General features: G+C 55.6%; 1 protein-coding gene across 1 annotated transcript in view; it reads right to left on the bottom strand.

Annotated features, from left to right (window-relative positions):
- GALNT2 (polypeptide N-acetylgalactosaminyltransferase 2) overlaps positions 1 to 13,470 on the bottom strand; it is a 174,469-nt gene that overhangs the window by 3,541 nt on the left and 157,458 nt on the right. The window contains exons 12-15 of the mRNA XM_022553181.3: positions 9,819 to 9,911; positions 9,401 to 9,484; positions 7,408 to 7,534; positions 3,148 to 3,267 (exon numbers count right to left, since the gene is read on the bottom strand). Coding sequence (XP_022408889.1) covers positions 3,148 to 3,267; positions 7,408 to 7,534; positions 9,401 to 9,484; positions 9,819 to 9,911 — 424 coding nt within the window. The remainder of the gene's footprint in view (positions 1 to 3,147; positions 3,268 to 7,407; positions 7,535 to 9,400; positions 9,485 to 9,818; positions 9,912 to 13,470) is intronic.

Here is a 13,470-nt window from a genome sequence, read left to right as displayed (position 1 = left end):
CCGCGTACACGTAGGGCCTCGTGCTGCGCCAGAGGGATGGGGTGAGGCCAATGGGAGGGAAAGGGATGCTCGTGTGCACAGAATGCCCTGCTGTGGAGATCACCTCTCCACTGTCGGTCTCTGCACCCTCTCCACCCTGGCGGCTGTGGAAGCCTGTCTCAGCTACCCTCAGTCCCCGAGCGCTACCTGCCGAGTTCTGCGTGTGCCACCCGTACAGTCCAGGGCGTAGCGCCTTTGTACGCCTGTGGGTACGCACCTGTGCCCCGCTAAACCCAAACCGGCCAGGCAAAGCAGCGAACAGGCCCACAGCCCAGCCGTGGGAAACCTGAGGGCCTCTCATGTTGTTTATCCCCATGTAAAAATCTCGAATGTCTGTTCTTTACCAAAAAAAAAAGGAACATGCTTTTTTCTTACATAAGCTCTCGCTTCATTAATGCAGTCTGTGATTCTAGTTAACTTTTTGCACTATGCACAGAAGCTCCCTTCCGTTGGTATTTTTGCAAATCCTTTGGACGTCGTGGAATTACATTTTCTTACTCTTGCTTTCCGTTCCCCCTTGACTCTGCAAATGCACACCTAACACAAACACACAGATGTGCTTGGAAAGCCAATGTTCCAACTGGCAAGAGGAGCGCAGCCTTGAGACAGAACCAGCTGAGAAGCCTCCTCTCAAAGGGCAAGTGAATGAGGTGCAAAGGAGGCAAAGCAAGGCAGGGAGGGGCCCTGCAAGGACACCCCCGTGGGGACCCTGGGCCGCTTGTGAAGCCAGCCTGCCGGCCTGGAGTTTCCGCCAACACTGAAACGCAGTGCAATCCGATGGGCACGGGGAGAGGGGCTGCCCGTCACCTGCCCATCACCTCCTCCTTCATTCCTGTTCCCTCTTTGCTGCCACTCCTCCTGCGCTGTCATACGCTGCCCACATCCACGTGTCACTGAGTGGCCAGGGCTTGCCTGACAAAGAATCTGGAATGGGTGGACTTTGACTCCGTTCCCTGGGGAGCGCTGCCTGTGTCACAGCGTCAGCCAGGTGGAAGGCCTCAACAACGCCCAAACCCCAGCTCCGTCCGTGGGAGGCGGCCTCGGCAGCCCGGAGCCCTGGGCCCAGATGGCTGTGGTGGGGTGGGCAGATTCCCAGATGCAGAGGCTCTACTGAAAGGGCCACACCTTCTCTACCAGGCAAGGAAGGGCTCGGGGTTGACAGTTTAAGAGATCCCCACTTATGTTCACCACACACCCAGAAGAAGAGCTCATTGTTTGCAGGCCTTTCTCCCTCTTAATGACGTGAGCCTTTCAGGGTGAGAGCCAGACGGTGGCAGGAACACGTCAGCCCTTGACGTACAGCAAGCTCTCACTAAAGGAGACCCCTCCAGAGATGGAGCATCTGTCTGTTCTTAACAAAGGTTTGGAGCCCAGATAAAGTCATCACTTTATCCCTCCTTTACCCTAGACGCCCCTGCCTTTACAGCCGGGGCAGGGCACCTGGCCCAGCACCGTGCTCACCCGACGCAGGTCCCAGGAGGTTGGGGCTGGGGACAGTGGCCTCCGTGTTTACCAGCCCCTCTCCTTCTCACTCGGGTGCCACAGCTGTCAACACAGATGGGCATTTAGGGACCTGCTGGGGTTCTGCAGAGCAGGGCGGGGGGCACCTGGAAGCAGGCGGTGGGGGGCGGGGACAGAGGAGAGACGGCCCTTTTCAAGTGTTTCCTGACAACTGGGCTCCAAGCAAGGGACCTTGGTGTGGGCCTCGGTGCTCCTGGGGGACCCTGGAGAGGACCCCAGGCTCTGGGCCTCAGCTTCCCTTCTGTGAAAGGAGTGGTGGGTGGGAAGCCCACGTGGGCTCCCGGCTCCAGCCAGCCCCAGGCCTCAGTTTCCCCAGACCCGTGAGTCTCGTGAGGAGGGACGGAAGAGGACAAGCCCGGCTCCCCGTGTGGGCACGTGGGAAAGTCCTTTGGGGGTGGCACTAGCCACTCCCCCTAGGCCCAAGAAAGGCTCTGCCCCCAAGGTACCCTCAGGGCGCAGGTCAGAGAAAACTGGCCAAAGAGGTAAACATAGGTTCTGAACCGTTTGGAAAAAAGTAACACGAGTGTGCGTGTAACGTCTCATCCAGTTGCACCTTAACCGTTTACAATTTGTAAACTTAAAAAGGAAAAATACTTCACAAATAAACAAAAACACGCGGAATTTCTCTTTAATGTGGCCAGCGGTGTGGGGAAGAGAATGAGGACATAATCGGAAATAAGCCACAGCAGGCCTCTGGCTTCAGAAATAAAAGCCGCTTTATACATATTTTTATAAAGTATAGGTCTTCCTTTCGGGCTTGGGGGGTTCAACAGCAATGGAAGTGAACCGGGGTGAGACATTATCACGAACCTCAACACCTTTTCTAGGCTGGTTTGTAGGTCAGTGTTTCATTAACTTCTCGTGAGTAAAGTCAAACATTTTCATTTTTAAAGCAAAGCTGAACTCTGGCTGGCTCGGGCCAGCACCGCTCCTGGTGGGGTGCACTGGCTGGGCTGCACCAGCTACAGAGAAGCCAGGGGCCAGGGACACCGCTGGTCACCCCACCCCCTCCTGGACCAGGGGTCTGTGCCTCCACACAGGGGTCGGTGGCGTGCTGACCCACGCACACTGGCCACCAGCATCCCCGTCCTTTGGGTGCTCTCGGGCATCACCAGACAGAGCCTTTCTGGGCACAGCACCCACAGCTGGGCACGAGGGCCGCGTGTGAGGAAGGGCCCCTTCCGGCTCAGCTGGCCGCCAGGGTGAGGGGAGCCGCCTCTGGTGTTGGGACCACCCCCTGCCCCAGTGCCCAGCCTGGGAGGCCCTTACAGACCCGTGCAGGAGCTGAACACGCAGCCTCAAAGCACAGCCCTGCCTCTGCAGCCTGTTAGAGGACAGACCAAACATAAACAGATGGATGCAAGCGGGGAGGAATAATAACCAGGACGGTGACCTCCCGGCAGAAGGACCAGCCCGCGCCCTGCGCCCCTCAGGCATCCCAGCGCTCGCCAGGGGCTCCACGCGGGGACGCAGAACAGCGCGAGTCAAGAGGTGCCGCCTGTGAACACCCAGCATCCCCGCTGTGATCCAGACCCTGGGGGGACAGGGGAGCTGGGCCTGCTGGGCTGGGCCCCGGCGGGCACCTACCTGCCGGCTGTCGTTCTCCCGGCAGCCCTGCAGCTTTATGAGGGAGCCAGGCGCCCGGTCCACCACGGTCAGGCACAAGTCCATGTGCTTCACCGACTTCTCCTTTGTCAGGGCCCACTCCTGCAACACAAAGCCAAGGTCAGGGCTCGGCCCGCGGGGCTGCGGGGTGAAGGATGCAACAAGGAAGGGCCCCAGAGGGGACGGCACGCGGGGAAGAGGCTTCAGAAGCCCTGACCAGCTCAGGGCCAACAAAGGACTTTGTGCCTAAGACCAAGTCTCCAGCCGGGGGTGTTGGGGAGCCTCATAACTAACTGAGCACTCGGCCAACAGTAGTAAGAACTTAAGCCCAAACGCAGGTGAGAGCTCCACACCCCATCTCCCATCATGAACCACGGGCTGTGAACACTGCAGCTCCAGCTTGGCTACCCACAAGGTGGACAGTTCAGGGTCAACATTTCCTTGGAATGACTGCCCTGACACGGGTGTGGTTTGGAAACAGCATTTATGACTGTGGCTTGTCACGTGTGAAGTTATAAACCACGTGCCTCATCACTGAGCACTAAACTGGCCTACCGATGCTCGGGAAGCTCCGTGAGGTCCCCAGGAATGGATCCAGGTATTGTACCCTGGGTGCCTGTGATGTGCCTGGCACTATTCTAAGCCCTTTCAACAGCAGCCCTATGAGAAGCTATTATTATCTCCATTTTACAGATGAGAAAACTGAGCCAGAGAGTGCTGAAGTAACTTGCCTATGATCTTAAAAAACAGACACACGTCCCTTAAGAGCTGAGAGCGGAACTACGTATTCTGAACACTAAACAAAAGCGTCTGAAAGGGCAGGAGGCTGGGGAGGGGACACGATGGGTGAGTGGGGTCACAGGGTGGAAGGCGGGAGAGGAGGTAGGGAGCCTGCTCTTGGCAGGGCTATGACGGAGACAGGAGGGTGAGGCTTCTGACCGGCACTCGAGGACTTGACCCTTGCAAAGGGATAAAACCCACGTGAGCCCTCAGGATCTAGAAGCAGCGAGGCCTCTTCCAACTTAGAATCCCACAGGGGGTGCCCTCCCCATGCCCTGCTTCTGCTGGACATCCAGGAAAGCTGCTGCAAGTCATCTGTCCATCCGTCTGTCCGTTCATCCACCCAGTGACTGTCTGCTGAGCGCCTGCAATGACTCAGACTCCTGGCAGCGATCACACAGGCCAGGCCCTGCCCGCTGGAGGCTTCCTCCCCCGTGGGAGAGCGGGTATCACGCTAGTGCTTGTGTCATGTAACTTTAGGCATGATTAAGTGCTAGGGAGATGTTGTTTTTCTTCTTTCTGTCCTCAGGGGACAGAGCTAAGGGAAGGAATACAGAGCGTTCTGAGAAGCCTCACTGCTCAGTACCTGAATCACCTTGGAGCACATGCTCTGTTACCAAGAAAGCATTAAATGCAGGTTCTTATGAGTCATCAATTTTATACACATCACTGCATACGTGTCAAAAAAACAACTCATACTGAAACTTTCTTTCGGTTATTTGTATGGAAATATGTTCATATAAATGTTTCAGACATTACATGAAATTTCTAAAAATCTTATATGTTCTGTTCTGGCATAATGTTAGAAGTCATAATTCTAGTTATTACTTTAAAATGTATACCTCAGAAATAACTAAATTTCCTTGTCAATTGCATTATTATGAACTTTCATCAAATCTTAAAAGAAGAAAGCATTAACACCTGGAGGCCACACACGCACCCCTCCCCCAGCCAGCGGTGAGACACAGGTCCAGCTGGGAGGGGTGGGCTCGGGCCACTGTCCAGGAGAGGAAGGGCAAGCCCCTTGGCCTGTGGGCAGGCTTCCTTGTCCCCTAACAGGGAGTCAGACTGGGCAGTCCCCTCAGCTTCAACTTTCTCACCTTTTTCTTTTTTTTCACGGGCCCAGCCGCTCCGCAGCATGTGGGGATCCTCCAGGACCGGGGCACGAACCCGTGTCCCCTGCATCGGCAGGTGGACTCTCAACCACCGCGCCACCAGGGAAGCCCTCTCACCTTTTAATTAGGGTTTCTCCAAGCGTACTCTGTGAGGAATTCTATGAAAAGCTGGTTCTAGGTCAAGTAAATTAGGGAAACACTGCATTTGGACCCCGCATCTCTCTTGCAGATTCACTAGTAGCCTACCAAAGGCTCTGAAAGGTCCTGTCTGGTCTATTTTCCACCGTTGCCCAAACTCGGACGCCCTGTGCACACCTGTGTCCACCTGTGTCCACCTGTCCCTGGGGGCTCCTGGCTCTGAGTCTGCAGTGCCTCGTCAGAAGGGCCACATGCCGGGCCCTGAGGGTTGGTTCCAATCTTCCACAATGTTGTCCTTCCACAGGGGGGTGGGGTGGAATGGGGTGTTTTCAAAGCACCACCAGGTACCACAGAGGTCCCAGGAAGGAGCAGACCATCTGTGTGATCCAGTGACAAAAAGACCCCGTCCCCACTTGGGTAAGAGGAGTGACGGGTGGGATGACTCTGTACGGAGAGGGGTTTTCGGTTGTTCTTGGAAGCAGGTGTTGGAAGGTATTGGGGGGGTGCTGATCCCCAGTGAAAGCTCACGTCTGAATGTTGCTACAACCTTCTCGCTATGGCGTGCTTCACTATCTTAAAGCAGGCTTTACACTGAATTCCAGAGAAACGAGCTCAGCTCTGCGAACAGCAGAGAGAGCTGCACTTTCTTCTTCTGGCGCATTTCAGTGATCGGAATTTGCAAACTAAAGTGCACGAATATTTAAGAAACGCTCTTTTGAGCTGCCACTCTTAAAGTTCCCCGTTTCCTGTGTGTCTGCTGAGGCCCAGCCAGAAACCACATGACACACCTTTTTCTTCCGGAGCATGGGCCCGATTTACCATAAGAAAATGCCGTTTACCCCTCGCTTCTCATCCCCAGGACCCACTTGCCCTCAGTTCAGACGGGACTCGCTCTGGAAGGTTCGCGAGGGTACCACCTGGCGCAGCCGCTGCGGCCCTGGCTTCCTACCTCCACAGGATGCTTCCCCGGGGCCCCAGCCGCGCGTGGCTAAGCGAATTACAGTTAAACAAAGTGAGAACTGTACATCCCGTCACACTCGCCACCCACAGGTGGCTGGTGGCTGGTGGCTGCTGTGCTGGGTGGTGCAGATCTAGAACATTCTTGTCAGCACACAAAGGACTACTGGGCGGCCTGATCTCGGAAGTGGCTCGCTGGCCCAGACTGGTCCTCGGGAAGCGAGGAAGCAGCGCACCGCCTCGCTGTGACCTGCCCCTGCATCCTTCCTGCTGGGAAGCCCTCCTGCCCAGCACTCACGTGGGGTCACCCACCCTGGGGGCTTTCAAATACCCTGATGCTCTCTGACCCCAGACTCATGAAATTAGGCTATCCGGGCGGGGGACCTGGGACCCGTGTTTCCCAGAAGATCTTCGGCTCTTCCGCCGAGAGCCAGGGAGGTCATCTGCCTGGGACAGCGGCCAGAGCCGGCTGGGGGCTGCCCCCTCCCTGTGCCTCGCTTGTCTAATCCACCAGGCCTGGGCCACGCCGGGCAGCTGCGAAGACAGCACCACCAAGAGACAGGAGGCCAAGAGTCCGGGGCTGCCGTCTGCTAGGATGCTCCTCGGGAGGATGGGGTCAGCCAACTTCACACAAAGGCAGGCGCCCTTTTGAAACGGTTCTATTTAAAGGAGGCTCTGGGATACACTGAGTTAAAGAGCCTTTGTTTAAAATGGCCACCGCCCCGCCCCCCGAGTAGGTGAGCATTCCCAGCATCACCCGGCCATTTTCAGGCATGAGGCCCTCATTTTACCAAATACCTGTTACTGTCTCACGGGAAAAGCACCTTCTAGAGCCCTGTTCTTCTGGGACACACAGGCCACGGCTGGGCCTGTCAAGCCCTCACTTACCTCCCTCCTTTTCCACGAGGACCGAGGGGGTGGGCGTTTCAGATCTAAGCTTCTATCATCTAATAGCAGCCCTGGCGGCCGTGGTTAAGTGTCTGTGAGCAGGGACACGGGCAGGTGCAGACGCGGACAGGGGCCCTGGGAGGAGCACACGGCCAGGCAGGACAGAGGGGGCAGGAAGGCGATGGGGAGGGGGGGCCACACGGCCCTGCAGCCGCAGACAAGCCCGTCCGAGGCGGAAGGCAGTTCCAGGAGGATGTCCCCTCTGGCCCCGAGGCCGGCTGTGAGGGGGCAGCCATCGCAGAAGGAGGGTGGCAGTGGGACATATGGCCTCGGGCCCCCTTCCCTGGTGCCCCCGTGCACATACCTGGTTCCCCCCAGCGTTGTGACACTCATAAACTCCGACAACGCCGTCAGCAAAGTGTCCCAAAGTGTCCAGGCAGTTGGTCCCCTGCTGCAGGGCCCCAAAAGCTATATCCTGGTGGTCAGGAACCCTGGAGCCAAGGAGAGAGTCACTCGCTGGGCTCGAGGGCCGCAGGCTCCGTGCCTGCCCCCCACCCCGCCCCGTGCTCAGAGCCCTTGCCTCACGACGGGGCCGGGCGGCAAGAAGGCTGCCACCAGGCCACGTGCCCCCAGCGCAGGCCTGGCCGTGCCCCGAGACAGCACGGCTCTGAGCCTCTCGACTCCTAACCCTAAGTGCAGGTTTTAAGTCTAAGCATTCTTTCTATCTCGTACCAGGGACAGTTTTCGGGAAAGAAAAAGCCCCTTGTCTCATCAGGGTTAGTTGTTGACAGGCATTTAGGAAAGCAGTTAATGTGGTCAGATCCTGCTGCCTGGAACTTTCCAGTAGACTCAGGATTGGCCTTTACCTAATAGAGGGGAGACCACAGGTGGGTCTGTCGGGTGGCCTCGTATAAACAGGGCAAGGCAGCACAATGGGGGGACGGGGCAGGCTTCAAGCCCGGGCCCCGTCCTGGCCGCGGACCAGCCGTGCGCCGGTCAGGCACATCCTCTCCAGCCCCGTGCCCCCTTCGCACGGTCCTTCCCCGCAGGGCCGCCGCAAGAGCCGTGGGGCACCGCACCCCGGCACTCAGCGCAGGGCCAGGCCCGCAGGAAGCAGGCAGTGGACGGCAGCAAGTGTCGCTGACACACGCGAACGTCAGGCTGGCGCCCCCCTTGCCTGGCACGGACAGGGCAGCAGGTCCACCCACCGCCGTGGCGTGAACGCTTGAGATGTGGTCTCAGGTGGTGCGGGGCCCAAAGTCACCCCAAATCACAGGGGACCTCAGGGCGAAACTGTGCTTTAATGTCACTGCATCGGGCGTCTCGTCACCAAGTCACAGGCCACCGTGACAGCAAAAGCGAAGTGGGCGCCGTTAGGGGCTAGAGCCCACTGCTGTGAAGCCCCTGGCCGACCAGGGGAGAGGCAACGGCCAGGGGCACCCCACGGGTGATGTCCTTCCCCTCGGGGCATGGGGCGCACGGCTTCCCTTTAAAAGCACAGGGAGCCAAAGAGCGACGGGAGTGAACAGCAGGGGACAGGCCGCGGGACCCGACTCTCAAATCTCTGCGACAAGGGCTCTCAAGGGCCCGTCAGCACACAAGAGGATGGTGGTGACTCCTGCAGTCACAGACCCCATGCTCGAGACACGTGACCTGCTATAAGGTGCGCTGGAATATTCGGAAAAAGGAATGTGCCACTTGGAGGCAAAACCCGTAAACCCGTCCAGCAAGCCCTTTAAGAAGAGGAAGTTCAGGTGCAGCCTGAAGCCCGCAGACCGGCAGGTCTTCCGAGTGCTCCCTCAGGCTTCGAGCGGGCAGTCCTTTAAAAGGACAGGCCAGGTGTAGAGGGCAGCTCAGGAGTATTTCTGTGTCATCAGTCCTCGTGGAGGGGAGCAGGGGGCCAGCATCATCACTCCCGTGACACATGAGGTCAAAACCAGCCTGGAGGAGGGGGCACCCCGGACAGGCCATCCTCCGGGCCTCTGCTGGGCATCGTCACCTGCTGGCCCACAGGCGGGGAGGGGATGGAGCTGGTTTAGCCTGGGGTCTCCAGGGCAAGAGCCGGGAGGGTGAGGCCCGGGCTGGGAGGACCTGAGGGCTGGAGGCACAGGGCACCCCTCGGGAGGCTGGGGGCTGCCTCTCTGGCCACTCACGGAGCCCCGTCATCTCGCCAGGGGGATGAGCTGCATGAACTGACACCTGGGAGGGTTTCCAGGTCTGTGAGGAACTGGGTGGGGGGGGGGAGGGCTGGGGCCAGCACTGAGGTCCCGCTCCCAGCCTCTCGCCCCGAGCATGGTCTGCACTCCACCACCTCCAGGCCCCGCACCCACTGGCAGAGCCCAGCCCCGGGGCCTCACCTTAGCTCTGGGTAGACATTTTCCAGGTACCATTTGAAAGGCTTGCAGCTAAGTTTCTTCCTGAGCTCCAATCGGCTCTGAATACTGCAGAAGGGGACAAGATTTCTTTATAAATGCAAAGAACAGACGGGCTCTACGTCAAAGCCGGAGATCTGCCGATGAGACAAGAGCTGGGGCAGGCGGTGGAGACCGGACCGTCCACACTTCTGTCCCCAGGACCCCGCTGTCTCCCAAGCACCTCCCGAGAGGGCCCTCGCCGGCCTTGGGTAGGGCCCCCCTTTAACACCTGGCGGCTCTTCTCAACTCTGGCCACAGAACGCTGCTTGGGGTGTGGGCTGACCACCCTGCTGAGACACACACACACACACATGCACGGATCCCAGGCAAAGCAGCAAGAGAGGGCGTGAGTCCCACTTACTTTCCATACGGGACGTTTCTGGCAGAAGGCACTGCTGCGTAATAGAAGTTTTTGTATTCGTCCATCCAGACCTCTGCTGCCCGGCGCGTGTTACTAGAAACAAAACACATCTCCTTGAGCTGCGCGTTGCCATCTTCCTGTCGGCGGCGTCCTGTCTGCACCGAGGAAGTGCCGCTGAGGAGGGTGCGTTGGCGGGGAGCGGGGCCTGCTGGCCCGGCGGTGGTGCTTGCGCGGAGCAGAGGGCAGGCTGCTCCCCAGCCCCCGGGCTGTATTGGGGTAGCTGGCGTTCTGCAGGCGCTCACTGAACGACAGAACCCGCATCCTCGTCTTTCACAGAACACAGATTGTCACACAGCACAAGTCCAAGTCAGAATTACAGCACAGGCAGGTATGTTACAGCAGGGACTGCGGCTGTACCATCGAGAAGGACACAAGTGAATCACTCTGCAGTAACTCTTACTGTGCATCCCACAGAAGGCTGGTGCCAGGGCGCACGGCCAAGAAATCCTTGGCCTCTGCGCTGCAGCCTTTCTCAGGCGGCTGCGATAGAGAGCTACCACTAGACAGCTCCGGGGAGAAGCGAAGAGCACACCACAGTTACTCTAAAAATTACTTTTGGCAGAGCTGAGCTGAGGGAGTGTCCTGTTTGGACCAGGAATAGTGGGGGCAGTAGTGTGTGCCCCACATCTGGGGTTCTTACTGCCCTGCGCTGGAAGGGGCAAGATGGAACAGGCTCCTCTAGAAGGCCAGAGGCATCCGTGCTTACATCTCACAACTGTGGAGAGTACCGTGACCCACGATCAACAAGGCCACCGGGACAAGCGGCCTTCGAGTGTGTGACATGTACTAAAGGCTGCCACACACACACGGCATCAGCGTCTTCTCCTGCCGGAGTTCTCTTCAGAGCATCTGTGAAGCAGCGTTACGACAGTGAGTCTCTGTGCTCCGTACCCCTGGACTCTGGTCCAAAGTAGACTCACACCTTAGGTTTAGATAGAGCCAATGCTCTTTCAGAACCCGTATAGAAGGCGCTCTGTTCTTCCAAGATAAACACATTAGGAAGGCATCGTTCACCTTTTACAAGAATACCTTCCCTCTATTAGAAAGGTCTCTTTTAAATGGTGAGCCTTTCAAATCATCTGAGTTACAATGACTAAAATAATTTGTTTGGGGCATATATCCTTCGTATAAAGTGACATATGTACCTAGATGGATTGCTGTTTAGAAAGCCCCGTAAGAGGCAGACAATTTGAGAGCACCCGTCCTCTGATCCAGCAGTTCCACCTTCTAGAAATTTACCTCAAGGAAATAATCAACCAGGAATGAAAATACGCTCAATTTAGCACAGTGTATAATGGCAGAAAAAATAGAAACTATATGACCGTTAACAGTAAAGTGGTCAAACACATGGACTCCTCCGTGGCCATGAAAGATACTGGTGTACATGTTGCCTGTTGCCATGGACTGACGGCCCTGACTTGACGGGTGAAATTACAATAGATAGCAGGACAGTACATAGTCGACACGTGTGTGGAGGGAAAAGAAGCGTGGGGCGGAGGGAGACAGAGGGAGAGGGAGATTGAAGGATGTTTTCTCCAAATTATAAGGTTTTATGAATTGCAATCACACAGTGGTTTTAAATCACCTAAGTCATTAAGTGATTAAGTCATTTCTCAACTCCTAAATATAAAACCACCCTTTCTCTGTCTACTTAGTAAAAAAGATACGTAGGTAGCTTCAGAGAATGAGCTTCATGTGCCGCTCAGCACTAGTTTCAGGTCATTTATTCACATGTTTCTTAGGCGCCTCCTATACGCTACGCGGTCTTCCAGGGGCTGCAGGTACTGGGCACCTGGGCCCGCTCTCGTCTATCCGGGTTCTTCCTGCCTTTGCTCCCTTCCTGCCCCCACTAGGTGCAGGTAAGGTAGCTCTAGCGGGAAGCAAGCAGGAGACAGAGAGGGTAGAACTGGCCAGTTACACTGCCTGGTGGTAATAACAGAAAAAAGTCTAGTAAGAGAGTAAGTTTAAACCGCTGTTTCCTGTGTTTAATTTATTTGTAGTTTCCCTCGCCATGAATTAGTCTCACCATTAACTACTCAACATGAACCCAAATATCCTTCTAAGGCACCTGCCTCATGGCTATTCTGACTGGGAGCTCCCCTGGCCTTTGGGTAAACTCTAATCCACATGCACACGCAAGCACACACGCGACACTCTCCAAACAGTCTATTTAAGAGGCTTGTAAGGGGCTAACTGGAAACGTAGCTGTGTAAAAAACAAAGGCAGGAACCGCCCAACGGTTCTCTCTCAACTGGTCTCCAGGGACGTGAGGTATGTAAGATCCTGCAGGTGTGTCATCACCTGGGTCTCCCTAAAGCAACAGGCGCCCAGGGCACACCCAGGGCACAGCTAGGGTTGGGGGGCAGACAAGGCAGGACCCCACGAGGCCACTTCTCCATTCATTCATCCCCCCCTGCTTCTCTTACACAGTGACCCTACACAAATGAGGTGGTCCTCTACCTGCTACGCTCGAATGCCTTTTAGAACCTGTACCTCATCCCGGAGTTCCAGCAGCCACAGGCACTAACTGTGCTTAGGGGTCCAGATAAAACCTAACATGGACTCCAGAGCCAAGGGGCCGGAGATGAAGCTCACTTTCCACCTGCGTGAACTTAGACAAAGGAGCCGAACCTCTTTGTGCCTCAGTCTCCCTTGCCCCCAAAGTGCAAATTAATAATGGTACTTAACTCATAAGGTTTTATAAAGAGTACGTAAGTGAATATTTGTAAGGCACTCAACAGCCTGGCACACATGAAACACTCTATAAATATTAGCTATTGCTGTTAAGTCCCAATGTTTAGTGGCGAAATACTTATACATTGAATGCCACATATTAGAGGAAATTAAAGAGAACTGGAAAGGGACCTCAGAAATAACACATTCCACCTCTTTATCTTTTAGGTGAGTCAACCTAGAGAGAGAGAGAGAGAGAGAGGGCGGGGGCCGCGACGGCCATGCTGAAGGCCTAACAGACCCACGCTGCCCCCTAGTTCTGAAGCCTGGGTCCCTTTCCTCCCCGCATCTCCAGTGTATGGGACTCCCGGGCTGTAAAATACAACGGAAAAGTTTTCTTTCTAAAAACAAGCGCCTCTTTTTTCCTTTAAAAAAAAGTGCATAAAGCCATGTTTTGTGTGTTTTAACACTGTTTTCTGAAATCCCACGCTTTGCTGGTAGGTATCAGTGCTTTGATTCCAAGTATTTGATGTCTCTAATGAGAGGTTTCTGGGAAGCAGCTCATGCTGCCCCGGAGGAAAACGTACATTATCACCGTTTGTTTGATTTTGTAGAATTCATCGTATAAGAGCATATTTTTGTTTCTAACAGAGCAGAAATGATGTTTAGACAACATTTGGGGAAGGATCTACTTTTGAGGAGAAGGTAACTTGGTCAGAAGCATCATTTGACATTTGGCTTCTATTAAGGTTCCCTAGAAAGTTGATGCGCTACGCTAAGAATCCACCTTCTGTACAACACAGGTATACTTATAATCTGTACTTAGTAGTTTTCAAATGCCACATAAAAGATAAGCTGGCCATCCTCCCCCCGTGCACGCCCACCCTGCTCTGAGGTTTCCCTGTGTCCGTAGGGGCAT

This window comes from Delphinapterus leucas, chromosome 16 (genome assembly GCF_059928025.1).
Source record: "Delphinapterus leucas isolate spDelLeu-1000000601 "Yukka" chromosome 16, BTC_Dleu_Yukka2, whole genome shotgun sequence".
Classification (NCBI taxonomy): Eukaryota; Metazoa; Chordata; class Mammalia; order Artiodactyla; family Monodontidae; genus Delphinapterus; species Delphinapterus leucas.
The sequence above is the reverse complement of the archived record's forward strand: the minus strand, read 5'-3'. Positions and strand labels throughout refer to the sequence as shown.